The 18,550-nt window shown below is 50.7% G+C and overlaps 1 protein-coding gene across 4 annotated transcripts in view; it reads right to left on the bottom strand.

Moving 5' to 3' along the window:
• The window catches only part of LOC139229763 (discoidin domain-containing receptor 2-like), a 182,145-nt gene that overhangs the window by 26,394 nt on the left and 137,201 nt on the right, over window positions 1–18,550 (bottom strand). For 3 of the 4 annotated variants that reach the window (XM_070861338.1, XM_070861340.1, XM_070861339.1), the window contains exons 8-11: window positions 17,159–17,405; window positions 15,266–15,412; window positions 13,452–13,621; window positions 5,166–5,373 (exon numbers count right to left, since the gene is read on the bottom strand). In XM_070861338.1, the coding sequence (XP_070717439.1) occupies window positions 5,166–5,373; window positions 13,452–13,621; window positions 15,266–15,412; window positions 17,159–17,405 (772 nt within the window). The remainder of the gene's footprint in view (window positions 1–5,165; window positions 5,374–13,451; window positions 13,622–15,265; window positions 15,413–17,158; window positions 17,406–18,550) is intronic. The other variant, XM_070861341.1, reaches the window with a different exon arrangement.

Raw genomic sequence — 18,550 nt, 5'->3', positions numbered from 1 at the left:
GTGATTACGTTCCTACGTACCAATAGGTTGGTGGGCTGGATTTTCCGGCCCTTTGCGCTCCGTGTATTGCCCCGAAGCGGCGTAAAAGGCGGCGGTGAGGTCTCCAGCGCCCGCCGCGATCCTCCGGTCAGGATTTGTGGCGGCGTAGAGCAGCTCCACCGGGAAGAGCTGCTCCCGGTGTGCAGAGCTCCTGGTTGCGACACCGGTGCGAGTTTTGAGTTTTGCCCAATCCGTTGGTGCGTCTGTCCTCCCAGGCGATTTGCAGGATCTTGCGGAGAAATTGTTGGTGCTTTTTCTCTAGCGATTTGAGGGGTCTACTGTACATGGTCCACGTCTCTGAGCCATACAGGAGGGCGGGTATTATTACATCCCTGTAGACCATGAGCTTGGTGCCAGATTTGGCCAGATCACATGGCTCCTGTAACCCATGACCTATAACCCATGGTTCCGGCATCCTATGACCCAGATCACTTGGTTCCTGTAACCCATGACCTATAACCCATGGTTCCTGTATCCTATGATCCAGAATACATGATTCCTGTAACCTATGACCTCAAACACATGGTTCCTGTAACATGGTCCACGTCTCTGAGCCATACAGGAGGGCGGGTATTATTACAGCCCTGTAGACCATGAGCTGGGTGCCAGATTTGGCCAGATCACATGGCTCCTGTAACATGACATGGTTCGGGAAACCAATGGCACAGAACACATGCTTTTCCTATCCAACATTGAACTTTTTGTTCAGTGATGATTATCATTTTCCCTCCTTACTTGTCCTCGCCCGTTTTGTACATTCATTAATGGCTGGTACAGAAAATCAAATATCGGGTCAGTTTGTGAACAACTTCAGGGTTAAAGCTCATTGTTGGGGCAGAGTATCTGTGTCAGAGATCTGACCATTCTAAATTGCACCACAGCCATTCTGTAAAAGAATGGAATTGTGCGAGACTGAAAGTGAGACTTGCACCTTTCCTTCCATGTCCTGAAGCATCACTGTTGTAATGTAGGAAACGCGGCAGCCAATTTGTGCACAGCAAGCTCCCACAAACAGCAATGTGATCATGGTCAGATGAAAACGGAGAATGTTGGAAACACTCAGCGGGTCAGGCAGCAGCTGTGGAGACAGAAACAAATTTAACGTTTCAGGCCGATGACCTTTCATCAGATCTGGCGAAAGGTCATCGAGCTGAAACATTAACTCTGTTTCTCTCTCCACAGATGCTGCCTGACCTGAACATTTCCAGCATTTTCTACTTTAATTTCAGATTTCCAACATCCGCAGTATTTTGCTTTTGTATTAATGACCAGATAATCTGTTTTTAGTACGATTGGTTGAGGCATAAATGCTGGAGAACTCCCCCGCATTTCTTCAAATTAACACCACAGGATCGTATACATCCACGAGAGGGCAGACGTCAGTTTAAACTCTCATCCGAAAAGCAGGACCTCCGACAGTGCAGCAGTCCCTCAATACTGCACTGGGAGCGTCGACCTAGATTTATTGCTCGAGTATCTGGGGTGGGACTCGAACCCACGACCTTCTAGACTCAGAAGCGAGAGCACTATCCACTGAGCCACAGCTGGCACACACGAAATCGCGACTGAAACTCAGAAAAAGTGGCCTACCCATCCTGGTCTTCGATGGAGACCATTGCCTCCTTGACCAGCTCCGAGCAATACCTCTCAAAAAGTCATGGACGAGAGAACTGAGTCTTTGTCTCACGGGTCTTCCTAAAACAAAAGTGACTTAACGAGCAGGAGGATCCTCGAGCAGAAATGGAGCTGAGGCCCCTGGAGTTGTGGCCAAGGCCTAGGCACTAGAAAAAAGAAGTGTAGCACCCTGATTGGAGGTCTGACCTTTGTCACACTGGAATCATAGAAAGACACAGCACAGAAGGAGGCCAGTTCATTGAAAGAGCTGTCCCAATTAGCCCCACGCCCCCCCACCCACCCCTGCTTTTCCCCCATAGCTCTGCGCATGTTTCCTTCTGAAGCATCTATTCAATTCCCTTTTGAAAGTTATTATTGGATCTGCTTCCACCGCCCTTTCAGGCAGTGCGTTCCAGATCGCAACAACTCGCTGCGTGAAATTGCTTTTATCCTCATCTCGCCTCTGGTTCTTTTGCCAATCACCTTAAATCTGTGTCCTCTGGTTACTGACCCTCCTGCCTCTGGGAACAGTTTCTCCTTATTTACTCTTCAAAACAACGTCATGATTTTGAACCCCCTACCTATCAAACTCCCCCTTAACCTTCTCTGCTCTAAGGTGAACAACCCTTTAAAGTAATTGGCAGGAGGTTTAAGAGAGGGGAAATTGCATCGCTCAGAGGGTGGTGGGGGTCTGGAACTCACTGCCTGAAAGGGTGGTAGAGGCAGAAACCCTCACCACATTTAAAAAGTGCTCGGATGTGCACCTGAAGTGCCGTAATCTGCAGGGTTACGGACCTAGAGCTGGAAAGTGGGATTCGGCTGGATAGCTCTTTTGTCCACTGGCGTGGACACGATGGGCCGAAATGGGCTGTAAATCTCTATGATTCTATGAACCCTATTTTCTCCAGTCTTTCCATGTATCTGAAGACCCTCATCCTTGGTACCATCCTAGTAAATCCCCTCTGCACCCTCTCCAAGGCCTTGACATCCTTCCTAAAGCGTGGGATCCAGACTTGGCCAACAATACTGCACAACTGGCCATACCAGCGTTCTATAAAAGTTTAACCTAAGTTCCTTGCTTTTGCACTTGATGCCGAACTGAAGTCCAGCAGCTGTAACTTTAAAACGCCTATCGGTTGAATGACACCTTGGAAAGCACGCACGTGGCAGTACGAATCCTTTTGATTGGTCACCAATCTTCCTGGCCCATAAACAGGATTTGCCCGGTAAAAGTATGGTGCGATGAGGCCATGTCTTGCCCACTGCTAAATCTGGAAGGTTCCGGGAGGTATTCCAGAAAGGTTAGAGGAAGGTTTTTAAAAAAACACACACACATACACAGAGAGCTAAAAGAGGTTCTGAAGAGTGTTTTGAGGTGGGGTGGGGTGGAATTCTCCATGGGCGGCAGCGCAAAGCGGGAGCTGGCAAATCGGCCCTCCCGTTTAACGCTCCGCCCCATTGTCTTCTCCGGCGATTTCAAGAGTAACTACATTGACTGCAATAGAAAGGAAAATTAGACAGCGTGTCCGAGAGTAAGCTAGAAGGCGAAGAGTTAAAGTCGGAGGATTAAGATAGGTTAAGCGTTACATTGAACAGAAATAAAACGTGCCAATTGTATCACCGCTGTAAGTTAATTGGTTAAGTCAGAGAATGGTTACAGCACAGAAGGAAGCCAGCGAGCCCATGCCGGCTCTCTGCAAGATACACTTCAGCTAGTCCCACTCCCCCCACCCCCCTGCCCTGCTCATTTTTTTCTTTCAGGTACTTATCCAACTTCCTTTTGAAAGAGACGATTGAGTCTGCCTCTCAGGCCGTGCATTCCAGATGCCTGCGTAATTTTTTTTTTCCTTACGTGGCCTTTGGTTCTTTTGCCAATCACCTTAAATCTGTGTCCTCTGCTCATCAACCCTGCCGCCAATGGGAACAGTTTCTCTCCATCTACGCTGACCAGAACCCCCCCCCCGGACCCCCCGCATGATTTTGACCACTTCGATCAAATCTCCTCTCAACCTTCTGTGCTCGAAGGAGAACAACCCCAGCTTCTCCGGTCTATCCGAGTAACTGAAGTCCCCCATCCCATGGAACCATTCTTGTAAATCTTTCCCGCATCCTCTCCAAGGCCTTCACAACCTCCCGACAGTGCGGTGCCCAGAATTGGACACAATACTCCAGGTGGGGCCGGACCAGTTTTTTATGGGTCCGAAATTGCCTCCTCCATAATCTCCCATTACTGCTTCTAAGAGGTGGGAATGGAGCAGAGAGGCTTTACCGACTGGTGCGGGGGGGGGGGGGGGGCGAATGGATGGGCTAACCCGACCGAAATTGCCCCCCCCCTCCCCCGGGCCGGAAGGGGCGGGGGGGGGGTGGGGGGCGGAAAACGGGTCACCGCACCTCCCGTTTTCCCGCCACGTCGGAGTCGCGCCAACCCCTTGCCAACCGGCGGCGACCCCCGCTCGGAATTGCCCCGCGGGGAGTGGCGGTGCCACCAGTCGGTGCCACCGACAGCTGTCCCCAGCGGGGGAAAGGAACAGGAGCACAGGCCATTCGGCCCCTCGAGCCTGCTCCGACATTCAATTAGATCACGGCTGATCGGTATCTTAACTCCACCTACCCGCCTTGTTTCCATCACCCTTAGTATCTTTACCCAACAGATTCCCGCTGTGTGAGGAGCTGCTTCCTGATAGCATGGCTGAACGGCCTAGCTCTAACGTTAAGGTTATGCCCCCACCAACCAACCCCCCACCCCCACCACCACAGGAAATAGTTTCTCTCTCTATCTACCCTATCAACTCCTTCAATCATCTTAAACACCTCAAGAAAGACTGGATCAACTGGGCTTGTATTCACTGGAGTTCAGAAGAATGAGAGGGGACCTCATAGAAACATATAAAATTCTGACGGGGTTAGACAGGTTAGATGCAGGAAGAATGTTCCCAATGTTGGGGAAGTCCAGAACCAGGGGTCACAGTCTGAGGATAAGGGGTAAGCCATTTAGGACCGAGATGCGGAGGAACTTCTTCACCCAGAGAGTGGTGAACCTGTGGAATTCTCTACCACAGAAAGTTGTTGAGGCCAATTCACTAAATATATTCAAAAAGGAGTTAGATGAGGTCCTTACTGCTAGGGGGATCAAGGGGTATGGCGAGAAAGCAGGAATGGGGTACTGAAGTTGAATGTTCAGCCATGAACTCATTGAATAGCGGTGCAGGCTAGAAGGGCCGAATGGCCTACTCCTGCACCTATTTTCTATGTTTCTATGTTTCTATGTGTATGTGAAAGGCCCTTGTTGGCCTGTGCAGGGGGATGTAAACGATCTCTTGGGGAACTATCGGGAGAGCAGGGCAGCTCTCCCAGAGTCCTGGCCCAGCATTTGTCCCCTCAACCAACTTCCATCAGAAATGAACTGACCAGTCGCTGCTCTTTTCCTCCCTTCCCTTGACAATAAGACATCCCAAAAGGGGGCCCCATTCCCCTCCGCAGTCGGCCTGAGGAGGTCCTCCTCTTTGACGTACCTGAGTTTTCGGCTCCTTGCGGAAGCTCTGGAAGCTTCATCCGGAGCCGGTTGGGCTCCTGGTACTCCAGGTCGCTGGAGCTGATGCGCTCATACAGATTGGAGTGGCGGGTTCCCGTGGTGCCGGGCTGCGTGTTGTTGATCACGATCGTGTCGCCGGGCACAGACAGCCGAACGGTCAGGTCATCGTCCGAGATCCTGCGTTGCGCCTGATAGGGAGAAGAGCGGGTTAACAGGTGAGGGCGGTGGAGGGGCGTTTGGGGAGCTGGATAAGGTCACCGACTGATTTTCCCCGGAGGTGTCATCCCATGACCTCTCACCTCCGAACCCTCCCGCAGCCAGGTCAAGCAGCCCCCCCCCCCCCACCCCCCAATCATTTTACAGCGTTCAAAGAAAATGAAAAATGAAAACACGTTGCGGGAATTTGCGTAACGCCCCGTTTGGGGGCCGGTAACAGCCGGGAGTCAGGAGTTCCTGCTCCAGGCGCGGAAGTCCCCGCCCCGCTCGCGGTTGTTGGGGGTCACCGGCCCCGAGGGCAAGCGGAGCGCAGAATAACGCGTTCACCTTGCTGCGTGGGGCACGAGCGGGACGGAAGCGAAAGGAGAGGGGCGTAGCGCTGCCGCGTGGAAAGGGGCCCCTCCCCCTTCATTAAAGGGGCGGGCCAAGCTACCGACTCTGTGGGTGCCGACCTGGACCGCCAGGAATGGCAGGTTAACCTCTGGACGCTGCGGATAGCGACACCTGGACGCAGCAAGCCCAGGGGCAATGGAGGAGAATGATGTAAAGGTCTTTTATGATGAGGGGTTTTGATAAGGGTAGATAGCGGCGTGCCGGGCTGCCAGATCGCGGCACGGACCCCAGCGTAACGTGGGAAGTTGGCCGGTCTGATTTTTGTGCGCGCGCTACCTCCCCTTTAAATAGCGCGGTACCGCGTTGCCCCTGAAGGTGTCGCTGGCATCGCCTGGCACAGCTTCACGGGGTCGCTCATGAATTCTCGCTCTGGGGTGAAAATGGGTCGCTGCGCATGGTGATGGCGTGGTCGATGTAACGGGGTGTTACCGGTTATCGCCGCTAGTAAACTCCCGCGGAACTTAGCGTGAAGCATTACCAGCACCGCACTCAGGTGACACGTTGTTTGCGTCCAGTTGCTGCCCCCTGGGGGCTCTAATGGGAGGTGCAAACGCCCTGAATTTTTCCCCTGTAGAATCATAGAAACTAACAGCACAGGAGGCCGCCATTCGGCCCATTGTGCCTGTGCTGGCTCTTTGAAAGAGCAGACTTGCTTAGTCCCATACCTGCGTTTTTTTTTTAAATCTCTAAGTTCCTCGTCCTCAAGTCAAGTAATTAAAAGCTAGTATTAGTAATGGTGACTTATGAGACTACCGGATTGTCGGAAAAACCCATCTGGTTCACTAATGTCCTTTAGGGAAGGAAATCTGCCGTCCTTACCCGGTCTGGCCTATATGTGACTCCAGACCCACAGCGATGTGGTTGACTTTTAACTGCCCCTCTGAACTGGCCCAGCGAGCCACTCGGTTGTACCAAACCGCTATGACAGGCTCACCACCACCTTCTCAAGGGCAACTAGGGACGGGCAGTAAATGCTGGGCCTTGCCAGCCACGTCCACATCCTGTCAACGAATACATTTTTAAAATCCTGTCCAGCTCCCTTTTAAAATGATTGATGGGATCTGCTTCCAGCACCTGGTCGAGTCGAGCGCGCCAGATCCCGACAACTCTCGGAAACATTCTCCTCGTTTCCCCTCTCGATCTTTTGTCAGTGATTTTAAGCCTATGACCTCTGGCTATTGGGAGTGCTGTTTCTCTATCCACTATCAAAACCCCTCATCATGGAGGCCTTTACATCATTCACTTTTATTGCCCCCGTGGTTTGTACTTCCCAGTGTCGCTTGCGGCAGTGTCCAGAAGATTAATCTTCCGTTCCTGGAGACTCCAGGACAATGCTGGAGAGTTGGCAACCCCATGGGCGGAGGAGAGAAAGGTCAACTCAACTACAACAACAACTTGCATTGATATAGCGCCTTTAACCTAGTAAAACGACCCAAGGTGCTTCACAGGAGTATTATGGGACAAAGAATTTGACATCCAGCCGCATAAGGAGAAATTAGCGCAGGTGACCAAAAGCTTGGCCAAAGAGAGAGGTTTTAAGGAGCATCTTGAAGGAGGAAAGAGAGGTAGAGAGGTTTAGCGAGGGAGTTACATAGAAACATAGAAACATAGAAAATAGGTGCAGGAGCAGGCCATTCAGCCCTTCTAGCCTGCACCGCCATTCAACGAGTTCATGGCTGAACATGAAACTTCAGTACCCACTTCCTGCTTTCACGCCATACCCCTTGATCCCCCGAGTAGTAAGGACTTCATCTAACTCCCTTTTGAATATATTTAGTGAATTGGCCTCAACTACTTCCTGTGGTAGAGAATTCCACAGGTTCACCACTCTCTGGGTGAAGAAGTTTCTCCTTATCTCGGTCCTAAATGGCTTACCCCTTATCCTTAGACTGTGACCCCTGGTTCTGGACTTCCCCAACATTGGGAACATTCTTCCTGCATCCAACCTGTCCAAACCCGTCAGAATTTTAAACGTTTCTATGAGGTCCCCTCTCACTCTTCTGAACTCCAGTGAATACAAGCCCAGTTGATTCAGTCTTTCTTGATAGGTCAGTCCCACCATCCCGGGAATCAGTCTGGTGAATCTTCGCTGCACTCCCTCAACAGCAAGTATGTCCTTCCTCAAGTTAGGAGACCAAAACTGTACACAATACTCCAGGTGTGGCCTCACCAAGGCCCTGTACAACTGTAGCAACACCTCCCTGCCCCTGTACTCAAATCCCCTCGCTATGAAGGCCAACATGCCATTTGCTTTCTTAACCGCCTGCTGTACCTGCATGCCAACCTTCAATGACTGATGTACCATGACACCCAGGTCTCGTTGCACCTTCCCTTTTCCTAATCTGTCACCATTCAGATAATAGTCTGTCTCTCTGTTTTTACCACCAAAGTGGATAACCTCACATTTATCCACATTATACTTCATCTGCCACGCATTTGCCCACTCACCTAACCTATCCAAGTCACTCTGCAGCCTCATAGCATCCTCCTCGCAGCTCACACTGCCACCCAACTTAGTGTCATCCGCAAATTTGGAGATACTACATTTAATCCCCTCGTCTAAATCATTAATGTACAATGTAAACAGCTGGGGCCCCAGCACAGAACCCTGCGGTACCCCACTAGTCACTGCCTGCCATTCCGAAAAGTACCCATTTACTCCTACTCTTTGCTTCCTGTCTGACAACCAGTTCTCAATCCACGTCAGCACACTACCCCCAATCCCATGTGCTTTAACTTTGCACATTAATCTCCTGTGTGGGACCTTGTCGAAAGCCTTCTGAAAGTCCAAATATACCACATCAACTGGTACTCCTTTGTCCACTTTATTGGAAACATCCTCAAAAAATTCCAGAAGATTTGTCAAGCATGATCTCCCTTTTACAAATCCATGCTGACTTGGACCTAAGTTCCAGAGCTTAGGGCCGAGGCAGCTGAAGGCACGGCCACCGATGGTTCAGTGATTATAATCAGGGATGCTCAGGAGGGCAGGATTGGAGAAGCGCAGGTATCTCGGGGGTTGTTGGGCTGGAGGAGATTACAGAGATAGCGGGAGGGTGAGGTCATGGAGGGATTTGAAAACAAGGATAACAATTTTGAAATCGAGGCATTGCCTAACCGGGAGCTAATGTAGGTCAGGGGTGATGGGTGATGGGGCCTTGATGCGTGTTAGGACATGGGCAGCCGAGTTTCTGATTACCTGTAGCTTATGTAGGGTAGCATGTGGGAGGCCAGCCAGGAGTGCGTTGGAATAGTCAAGTCCAGAGGTAACAAAGGCAAGGATGAGGGTTTCAGCAGTGGATGAGCTGAGGCAAGGGCAGGGAAGGTCGATGTTAGAGGTGGAAATAGGCGGTCGTGGTTATGCTGCGGATGTGTGGTCGAAAGCTCCTTTCAGGGTCAAATATAACACCGAGGTTGTGAACAGTGTGGTTCAGCCTCAGACAGATGTTGGGGAGAGGGATGGAGTCGGTGGCTAGGGAACTGAGTTTGTGGCAGGGACCGCAAACAATGACTTCGGTCTTCCCAACTTAGAAGCACAGAGCTGCAACTCAGTCAATCTCCAGAAAGTGCCGCACGGCCTGTAGCAGACCGGATCAAAGCTTTGGCTGGCGACTGAACGCAGCGCAATAAACCCACCACCGTGGGCGGGTTAATGGAACGGTGGTCACACCTCCATGCACCGAGCTCCATCGAATCATACAGCACAGGTGTGGGCCATTCGGCCCATCTTTGACAGAGCTCTCGCCTCTCCCTGTTCATTCGAAGCTCTCAGTGGTCACGACCATATCTGCTACTACTCTACCTGACTGGAGCGAGCACCATGCGAGGATAGCGACATGGAATGGCCGAGGCAATCGTCAACTTTAACACGTTAGAAATAAAGCTAAGCACAATGGAAATTTATTGGAAATGCAACATTTATGTTTGGAGAGTAACCACAAGAGAGACGAAAGCTCCGTTAGCTACTAAGATAGGCTTAAAGACCTTGGTCTACTTTACTTTGGAGTAGCGTGGACTTAAGAGGCAATCTGACAGAGGTCTCTATAAATGAATTAAAGGACCTGGATCGTGTGGGGGTGAAATTAATTATGGCCCCATCTTGGGAGCAGTAACTTTAGAAAGCTGGGAAACTCAGCGACAGGTGCTAATGTTTCCTCACTCTCTCAAAATTGGCTTTAGCGCTCCACTTCCTTCTTGGGAGCGCTAAAGGACGCAGGCGGGGCGGAGACGTCAGCAGAGCTGCACCCTGGGCCGTGCAGCCCGGCGTGTTCAAAGGACCCTTCCCTCCTTTAAAGGGCAGGGACATCGCTGCAGCCTCGGCAATTTAAAAGTCACCTACCTGGAGCACCAATGACCTCCGACAGTGGCGCCACCTGGTGACTAGCAACGCCAAGCATACATACATGACAATATCCCCCTTTAAGACATTTGTAACAGTCTTTTTACAAATTGAGACGGTCCGGGACTTTCCGCTCCCGAGTTGATCGTCTCAGTTCAACTCCAGCCTTGGGCGAGCGTTCTGAGTCTGTTATGACTGGGGGCCGAGTAGCCGATCTGATGGGATTGGCAATGACCACGTCAGGGATTGAAAGTCCAGATTCATTGATGACAGCGAAGTCCTCTGATGACTGAGGGTAGGTTGGTTGGTCACTGATCGTGTCTTCCTCAAACTGTTCCAGTTCATCCATGTGCCGTAGCTTTATCTGATCGACATGTTTCCTGCATGTCTGCCCATTCTTGAGCTTGACTATAAACACTCTGTTACCCTCCTTGGCCGTAACAGTACTGGCGATCCACTTGGGACCGTGGCTATAATTTAGTACATACACAGGACCGTTAACAGAAATATCGCGTGACACAGCAGCGCGATCATGATACCACTGCTGACTTTGATGTCTATATTCAACATGATCATTCAAGTCAGGGTGGACGAGAGAGAGCTTGGTCTTGAGACCTCTCCTCATCAATAGTTCAGCAGGGGGGGTCCCCGGTAAGCGTGTAGGGTTTTGTCCTGTAGCGAAGCAATATGCGTGACAAGCGAGCACCAAGGGAGTGGCCGGCTGTGAAGCAGAGTGCCGAGCTGTACGATCGTGGGCAGGACCCCGTGAAAAAAAGCGGCATTGACAATGGTACGTTTTTCAATTGAAGCTTCCCTCGGCCACCTCACCTTTAATCATGGCCCCCCCCCACTCTCCCCCCGCCCCGTAGCGGCTAGCCGCCCGATCCAGGCCTCCTGTAGTTGCCGGTGTTTTCGCCCGGCACTGTTGCAGGGGGAGGGGGGAGTGAACTTCGGATCCGGGGTGCGAATGGGACGCTGCGCGCGCGCCGATGTTGCCGAGATCTCCGGGCGCAGGAAGCTCGGGGTGCAATGCTGTAGTGCCGCCGCTAAACCCCCCCGCCCCACCCAAAATGGGGGATGTTGATGTCAGCACCGCACCCGGTCGCAAAGGCACGTGCGTCCCACTAGTGCCCCCACCCCCCCCAACCCCTCCCGCCCCAGGGGCACTAACGGCAGGAGCTAACAGAACCCATTCCCTCCCCCTGTGCCTATTGACAGATTACTGCAACACTGCCACTTAAATTGCACAGAAGTCAAAAGGAAGAAGAATTTTAGTGACGTTTCTGCCAGGAGATGATAAAAGTACAAAGTTTCAGAAAGTTGCCGTCGTGGAATGCTAAATCATGTCTGCGCTCTGAGCAATCATTTGACTTACTGCATAGGCGTCATAACACAGAAACAGGACTTTCGACCCAACCAGTCCGTGTCAACGTTCACCCCTCCATCCGAGCAAATAGTCCGAATCTCATTTATCCTCCCGTGTCCCTTCACACCGTTATCCATTAGCCACAAACCAATCCAATCTAATCTCTAAGCCGTGAGGGGGAACACAAAGGGCCAACAAAGGGATATAGACAGGTTTAAGTGAGTGGGCAATGAGGGGAAATGGGAGGTTATTCTCTTTGGTCGGAAGAATAGAAAAAAAAAAGAGAATATTTTTTAAATAGTGAGAAACTATTAAAAGTTGGTGTTCAGAGAGATTTATGAGTCCTCACAAATGAAACGCAAAAAGTTAGCATGCAGATACAGCAGGCGATTACGAAGGCAAATGGCATGTTGGCCTTTACATTGGATATACGACACAGAAGCAGGCCATTTGGCCCAACCAATCCATGCTCCACTCAAGCCTCATCCCCCCCTTTCCTCATCTATCAGCAAAACCCTCTATTCCCGTCTCCCTCAGATGCTTGTCTAACCTCCCCTTAAATGTATCTATATTCGCTTCAACCACTCCCTGTGGTAGTGAGTTCCACATTCTCACCACTCTCTGGGCAAAGAATTTTCTTCTGAATTCCCGATTGGATTTCTTGGTGACTATCTTGTGTTTTTGGCCTCTCGTTTCGGTCGTCCCCATAAATAGAAACATAGAAAATAGGTGCAGGAGTAGGCCATTCGGCCCTTTGAGCCTGCACCACCATTCAGTAAGATCATGGCTGATCATTCACCTTTCCCGCTTTCTCTCCATACCCCTTGATCCCTTTAGCCGTAAGAGCCATATCTAACTCTCTCTTGAATATATCCAATGAACTGGCATCAACAACTCTCTGCGGCAGGGAATTCCACAGGTTAACAACTCTCTGAGTGAAGAAGTTTCTCCTCATCTCAGTCCTAAATGGCTTACCCCTTATCCTTAGATTGTGTCCCCTGGTTCTGGACTTCCCCAACATCAGGAACATTCTTCCTGCATCTAACCTGTCCAGTCCTGTCAGAATTTTATATGTTTCGATGAGATCCCCTCTCATCCTTCTAAACTCCAGTGTATAAAGGCCCAGTTGATCCAGTCTCTCCTCATATGTCAGTCCTGCCATCCCGGGAATCAGTCTGGTGAACCTTCGCTGCACTCCCTCAATAGCAAGAACGTCCTTCCTCAGATTAGGAGACCAAAACTGAACACAATATTCTAGGTGAGGCCTCACCAAGGCCCTGTACAACTGCAGTAAGGGGTGGAAACATCTTCTCTGCATCTACCCTATCAAACCTCTTCATTATGTTAAATACCTCTATCAGGTCACCCCTCAGTCTTCTCTTTTCAACCTTTCCTGATAAGTATAACCTCTCAGTTCTGGTATAATTCCAGTAAACCTTTTATCTTGCATCCTCTCCAGTGTCTCTATCTCCATTTTCATAGAATCATAGAAATTTACAGCCATAGAAGGAGGCCATTTCAGCCCATCGTGTTCGTACCGACCGACCAAGAGCTATCCAGCCTAATCCCACTTTCGAGCTCTTGGTCCGTAGCCCTGTAGGTTACGACACTTGAAGTATACAACCAAGTATCTTTTAAATGTGGTGAGAGTTTCTGCCTCTACCACCCTTTCAGGCAGTGATTTCCAGACCCCCACCACCCTCTGGGTGAAGAAACTTTGCTTCATATCCTCTCTAGACCTCCCCCCAATTACTTTAAATCTATGCCCCCTGGTTGTTCAACTCTCTGCTAAGGGAAACAGGTCCTTCCTATCCACTCTCTCTAGGACCCTCAGAATTTTATACACCTCAATAAGGTCTCTCCTCAGCCTCCTGTGTTTTATAATATGGCAACCAGAACTGTGCACAGTGCACGCCAAGTGTGGTCTAACCAAGGTTCGGGGAAATCCTTACCTTGCCGAGGATCTTCTTCCAGTATTGCCTCCAGAGGATGATGAAGATGACAATCAGCAAGAGGAGGATGATGGCCACCAGGCAGCCAATCAGCATGGAGGTGTTGCTGTTGTCGGCCTTGGCGACAGGCCGCCCAGAGTTTGGGGAGAGGTAGACCGACGACTCGAGATCTGGGACAGAAAGAGAAGACAATTTTGTGCCAACGAATACAAACAGCATGCTTGGTGTCAGCCGCAGCTCAGTGGGTAGCACTCATGTCTCAGAGTCAGAGTGTTTGTGGGTTCAAGTCCCACTCCAGAGACTTGAGCACATAAATCTAGGCCAACACTCCCAGTGCAGTGCTGAGGGAGCGCTGCACTGTTGGAGGTACCGTCTTTCAATGAGACGTTAAACCGAGGCCACGTCAGCTCTAGGAGCAGGAGTTGGCCATTCGGCCCCTCGAACCTGCTCCACCTTTCAATGAGATCATGGCTGATTTTCCACTTTCCCGCCCCATCCCCATATCCCTTGATTCCCTTAGTGTCCAAAAATCTATCAGTCGGTCTTGAATATACTCAACGACTGAGCCTCCACAGCCCTCTGGGGTAGAGAATTTCAGAGATTCACCACCCTCTGAGTGAAGAAATTTCTCCCCATCTCAGTCCTAAATGGCCGACCCCTTATTCTGAGACTGTGACCCCTGGTTCTAAACTCCTCAGCCAGAGGAAACATCCTCCCTGCATCTACCCTGTCAAGCCAAGTAAGAATTGACCTGGGCCAATATTCAGTCCTCAACCACATCCTTAAAAAACTGATCATCGTGTCGTTATCACTTTGCTGATGTGGGAGCTTGATGTGTTCACATTGGCTGTATCTCTGCCTACGTTACAACAGCGACCACACTTCGAATGTACTTCATTGTCTGTAAAGTGCCCTTGGACATCCTGAGGGAACGATAGGCGTTGAAATGACAGCCTAGATTTTGTGCTCAAAAGTCTCAACACAGGCCAGCTGAAAGCCTAGCTTTGGGCATAGCTACTTCGGCAGGGCTGTGACTGGACAGTGTGATGTAGGTCCTCTTGACTCCCACATCGTTGCACTCAAAATGGCAATCGCCGTGTTTCCATTGACTTCATATCCACGGTGCCTTGACATGGCGGTGCCGGTGGGAGCTGGTAGCGTATCGTAACAACCAGAACAGCCATGCTTGGCGTACCGATGGAGATAGGGGCCTGCAATAAATTCTGTGAAGGAGACTCCCAATTTCCTCGACCTCCCCCAGTACTAAATCAGAATCACATCTTACTTTCCCAGTACTTGATTGAAAAAAAATTCAGGTTAAGGTCAGACAATGCGTTAGGCTGTCCTTAGCTCATCATTGTCAGCCGTAGCTCAGTGGGCAGCACTCGCGCCTCTGAGTCAGAAGGTTGTGGGTTTGAGTCCCACTTCAGGGACTTGAGCACATCAAGCTAGGCTGACACTCCAGTGTAGTGCTGAGGGAGCGCTAGGCGTCTTTCGATGAGACGTTAAACCGAGGCCCCGTCTGCCCCCTCAGGTGGATGTAAAAGATTCCCCGGCACTATTTCGAAGAAGAGCAGGGAAGTTATCCCCAGTGTCCTGGGCCAATATTTATCCCTCAATCAAAATCACTAAAACAGATTATCTGGTCATTATCACATTGCTGTTTGTGGCAGCTTGCTGTGCGCAAATTGTCTGCCGCGTTTCCCACATTACAACAGATACTATGCTTTGAAAAGTACTCCGGGACGCCCCGAGGTTGTGAAAGGCGCTATTTAAATGCAAGTCTTTCTTGCCTATTGCCCATCGTAACTTACCTAGGTTACTGACGGTAGGTGTCATGGCCTCCGTGACCCGATAATCGCCAGTGGCCGTTTCCGCAAGAGGATTGAACGTTCCCCTTTCAGGTGGTGCGGGAGCTCGCGGCTTCAGGTCGGTGCTGAGGGGTGTGGTGGGGCTGACAGCTAGAGGGGCAGAAAGGTGGGAGTGACAATGTAAGTGAACGTACAGAGTAACAGTCAAGGCAAATTCCACTTGCTTCCGTCGACCTGACTTTGGGTTACCAACCCCTCCAGGATTGGCCCTGGGCAACTGAGGACACAGGGCCCAGTCGCCACCATATGAACGTTAAAAATAGGAGCAGGAGTCGGCCATGTGGCCCCCTGAGCCTGCTCCGCTATTCAATACGATCATGGTTGAAATTCTACACCAACTCCACTTCCCCGCCCTATCCCTCGGTTCCCTTAGTGCCCAAAAATCTATCGATCACAGCCTTGAATGCACTCAATGACTGAGCCTCCACAGCCCTCTGGGGCAGAGAATTCCAAAGATTCACCACCCTCTGAGTGAAGAAATTTCTCCTCATCTGAGTCCTAAATGGCTGACTCCTTATTCTGAGCCTATGAGCCCTGGTTCTCGACTCTCCAGCCAGGGGAAACATCCTCCCTGCATCTAACCTGTAAGAATTTTGTATGCTTCAGTGCGATCACCTCTCATTCTTCTAAACTCTGGAGAGTATAGGCCCATTCTACTCAATCTCTCCTCATAGGACAGCCCTCTCATCCCTGGAATCAATCTGGTAAGTCTTAGTTACACCCCCTCCAAGGCAAGTATATCCTTCCTTAGGTAAGGAGACCAAAGCCAGAGATGGGAGATCCTCCACATACAGTTTTGGTCAGTGTAATGTATTTGCTTCATGGGTTCTTTGCTTAAGAATTCATAGCAACACACTGCTATTAAGAACTAGTTGGTTTATTAGCAAAGGTTTAACAATCACACGACACATTATCAGTTCATCCACCAAGCTCACGACCGCATACCTCATTGTGGATGACCTAGAACCAACTGGCTGGGGTTTTATTGAGTCTTGTGAATATCACGTGACTGGCTAAGCCACTCACTGAATTCAACAGCTCCACAACTATTTTAATGTCAACTTTAAATCAAGTGCCACCCCCCTTATTAAAGGGGCACTAGAACCGACAAATTAAAAAATGTAACTTTTGAAAAATCTACGGTCAAATTAAAATTTGGTTGCCGGGGGTGATGATGCACTCCAGTCCCTCCGGTGCCCATTTCTCGCGGAAGGCCGCGAGCGTACCGGTGGACACCGCGTTCCCCATCTCCAGGGACACACTGGCTCGAATGTAACTGCGGAAGAGAGGCAGGCAGTCGGGCTGAACGACCCCCTCGACCACCCGCTGCCTGGACCAATTAATGACCACCTTGGCCATGCCCAGGCAACAGCTCTACAACTATTTTAAGTTGCCCCTGTAAATCAAGTGCCCCCTGATTAAGGGGGGGCACTAAAACCGACAAACTTAAACAAATTAAACTTTAGACATTGGTGGATTAAATTAAAATTTGGTTGCCGGGGGGTGATGATGCACTCCAGTCCCTCCGGCGCCCACCTCTCGTGGAAGGCCGCGAGCGTACCGGTGGACACCGCGAGCTCCGTCTCCAGGGACGCCCTGGCGCAAACGTAACCTCGGAAGAGAGGCATTGCAGTCGGGCTGAACGACCCCCTCGACCGCTCGCTGCCTGGACTGGTTAATGGCCACCCTGGCCAGGCCCAGGTAACAGCTCCACAAACCCGTGAGCGTACTCACGGGGGCTCACATTACAGTCGGTGCTGGGCAGGAACACAAGAGGGGCTCAGCCGCCGCCGCCCCCCGGGTTGACGTCCTCGCCGGACCTCCAGCGCCCCCTACCTGACTGGAAGGTGATCTCGCTGAACATCATCCAGGAGTCGGCGAAGTGAAAGCGGCAGCGTATGACCTGGCCGCTGCGGTGGCCCAGCGGCACCGTCACGTAGCGGGCGCTGGGGTTTTTGTTGTCGAGGACCATCGTGGTGCTGACGTGGTTGGGGTCCCAGGCAGCGGAGGGGCTCGCCTTGAAGGAACAGTTCACCACCTTGAATATCTTCACCTGCCGGGCGAACATGTTGTTGCAATGGACCTGGGAGAGAACAGACACAGGCAAAGAGGTTAGTCACCGGACCAGGATTGCCAAAGTCTGCCGTCTCTGTTACAGGGGGACAAATAGCAAGGAGGTTGTTCTGAATCATTATAAAACACTGGTTGGGCCACAACCAGAGGGTTGCGAATCTGTGGAATTCTCTGCCCAAGGAAGCAGTTGAGGCTAGCTCATTGAATGTATTCAAGTCACAGATAGATAGATTTTTAACTAATAAGGGAATTAAGGGTTGTGGGGAGCGGGCCGGTAAGTGGGGCTGAGTCCACGGCCAGATCAGCCATGATCTTGTTGAATGGCGGAGCAGGCTCGAGGGGCTAGATGGCCTACTCCTGTTCCTAATTCTTATGTTCTTATGTTCTTAGCGTGTCCAATTCTGGACACCGAACTTTAGGAAGGATGTCAAGACTTCACCAGTTCACCCACCAGGCTCACAACCACATGTGGATCCCCTAAACCCAGGTGACTGGGGTTTTAATTGAGTCTTGTGAACATCACGTGACTGGCTAAGCCACTCACAGAAGAGATTTGCGGGAACGGTACCAGGGATGAGGGACTTCAGTCTTGTGGAGAGACGGGAGAGAAGCTGAAGGATTGTCTTAAGAAGAAAGGTTGCGCAGGTTGGGCCTCTACTCATTGGAGTTTAGAAGAATGAGAGGTGATCTTATTGAAACATATAAGATTCTGAGGGGGCTGGACAGGGTGGATGTTTCCCTCATGGGGGAATCTAGAACTAGGGGCCATAGTTTCAGAATAAGGGGTCGCCCATTTAAAACAGAAATGGAGGAGGAATTTCTTCTCTCGGAGGGTCGTGAATCTTTGGAATTCTCTGCCCCAGAGAACTGTGGAGGCTGGGTCATTCAATATATTTAACGTGGAGATAGACAGATTTTTGTGCGATAAGGGAGTGAAGGGTTATGGGGGGCGGGCAGGGAAGTGGAGCGGAGTCCCTAATCAGATCAGCCATGATCTTATTGAATGGCGGCAGGCTCGAGGGGCCAAATGGCCGACTCCTGCTCCCGTTTCTTATGTTCTTAAGCTGGGATTGTTCTCCTTAGAGCAGAGAAGGGTAAGAGGTACTCAGACGAGGGGTTTTAGTGCCTGTGCTTGCAAATTAGCTTGCGCTGCTC

Source organism: Pristiophorus japonicus, chromosome 19 (genome assembly GCF_044704955.1).
Source record: "Pristiophorus japonicus isolate sPriJap1 chromosome 19, sPriJap1.hap1, whole genome shotgun sequence".
NCBI lineage: Eukaryota > Metazoa > Chordata > Chondrichthyes > Pristiophoridae > Pristiophorus > Pristiophorus japonicus.
Note: the sequence above shows the minus strand (reverse complement) of the source record. Positions and strands in the feature narration are given on the sequence as shown.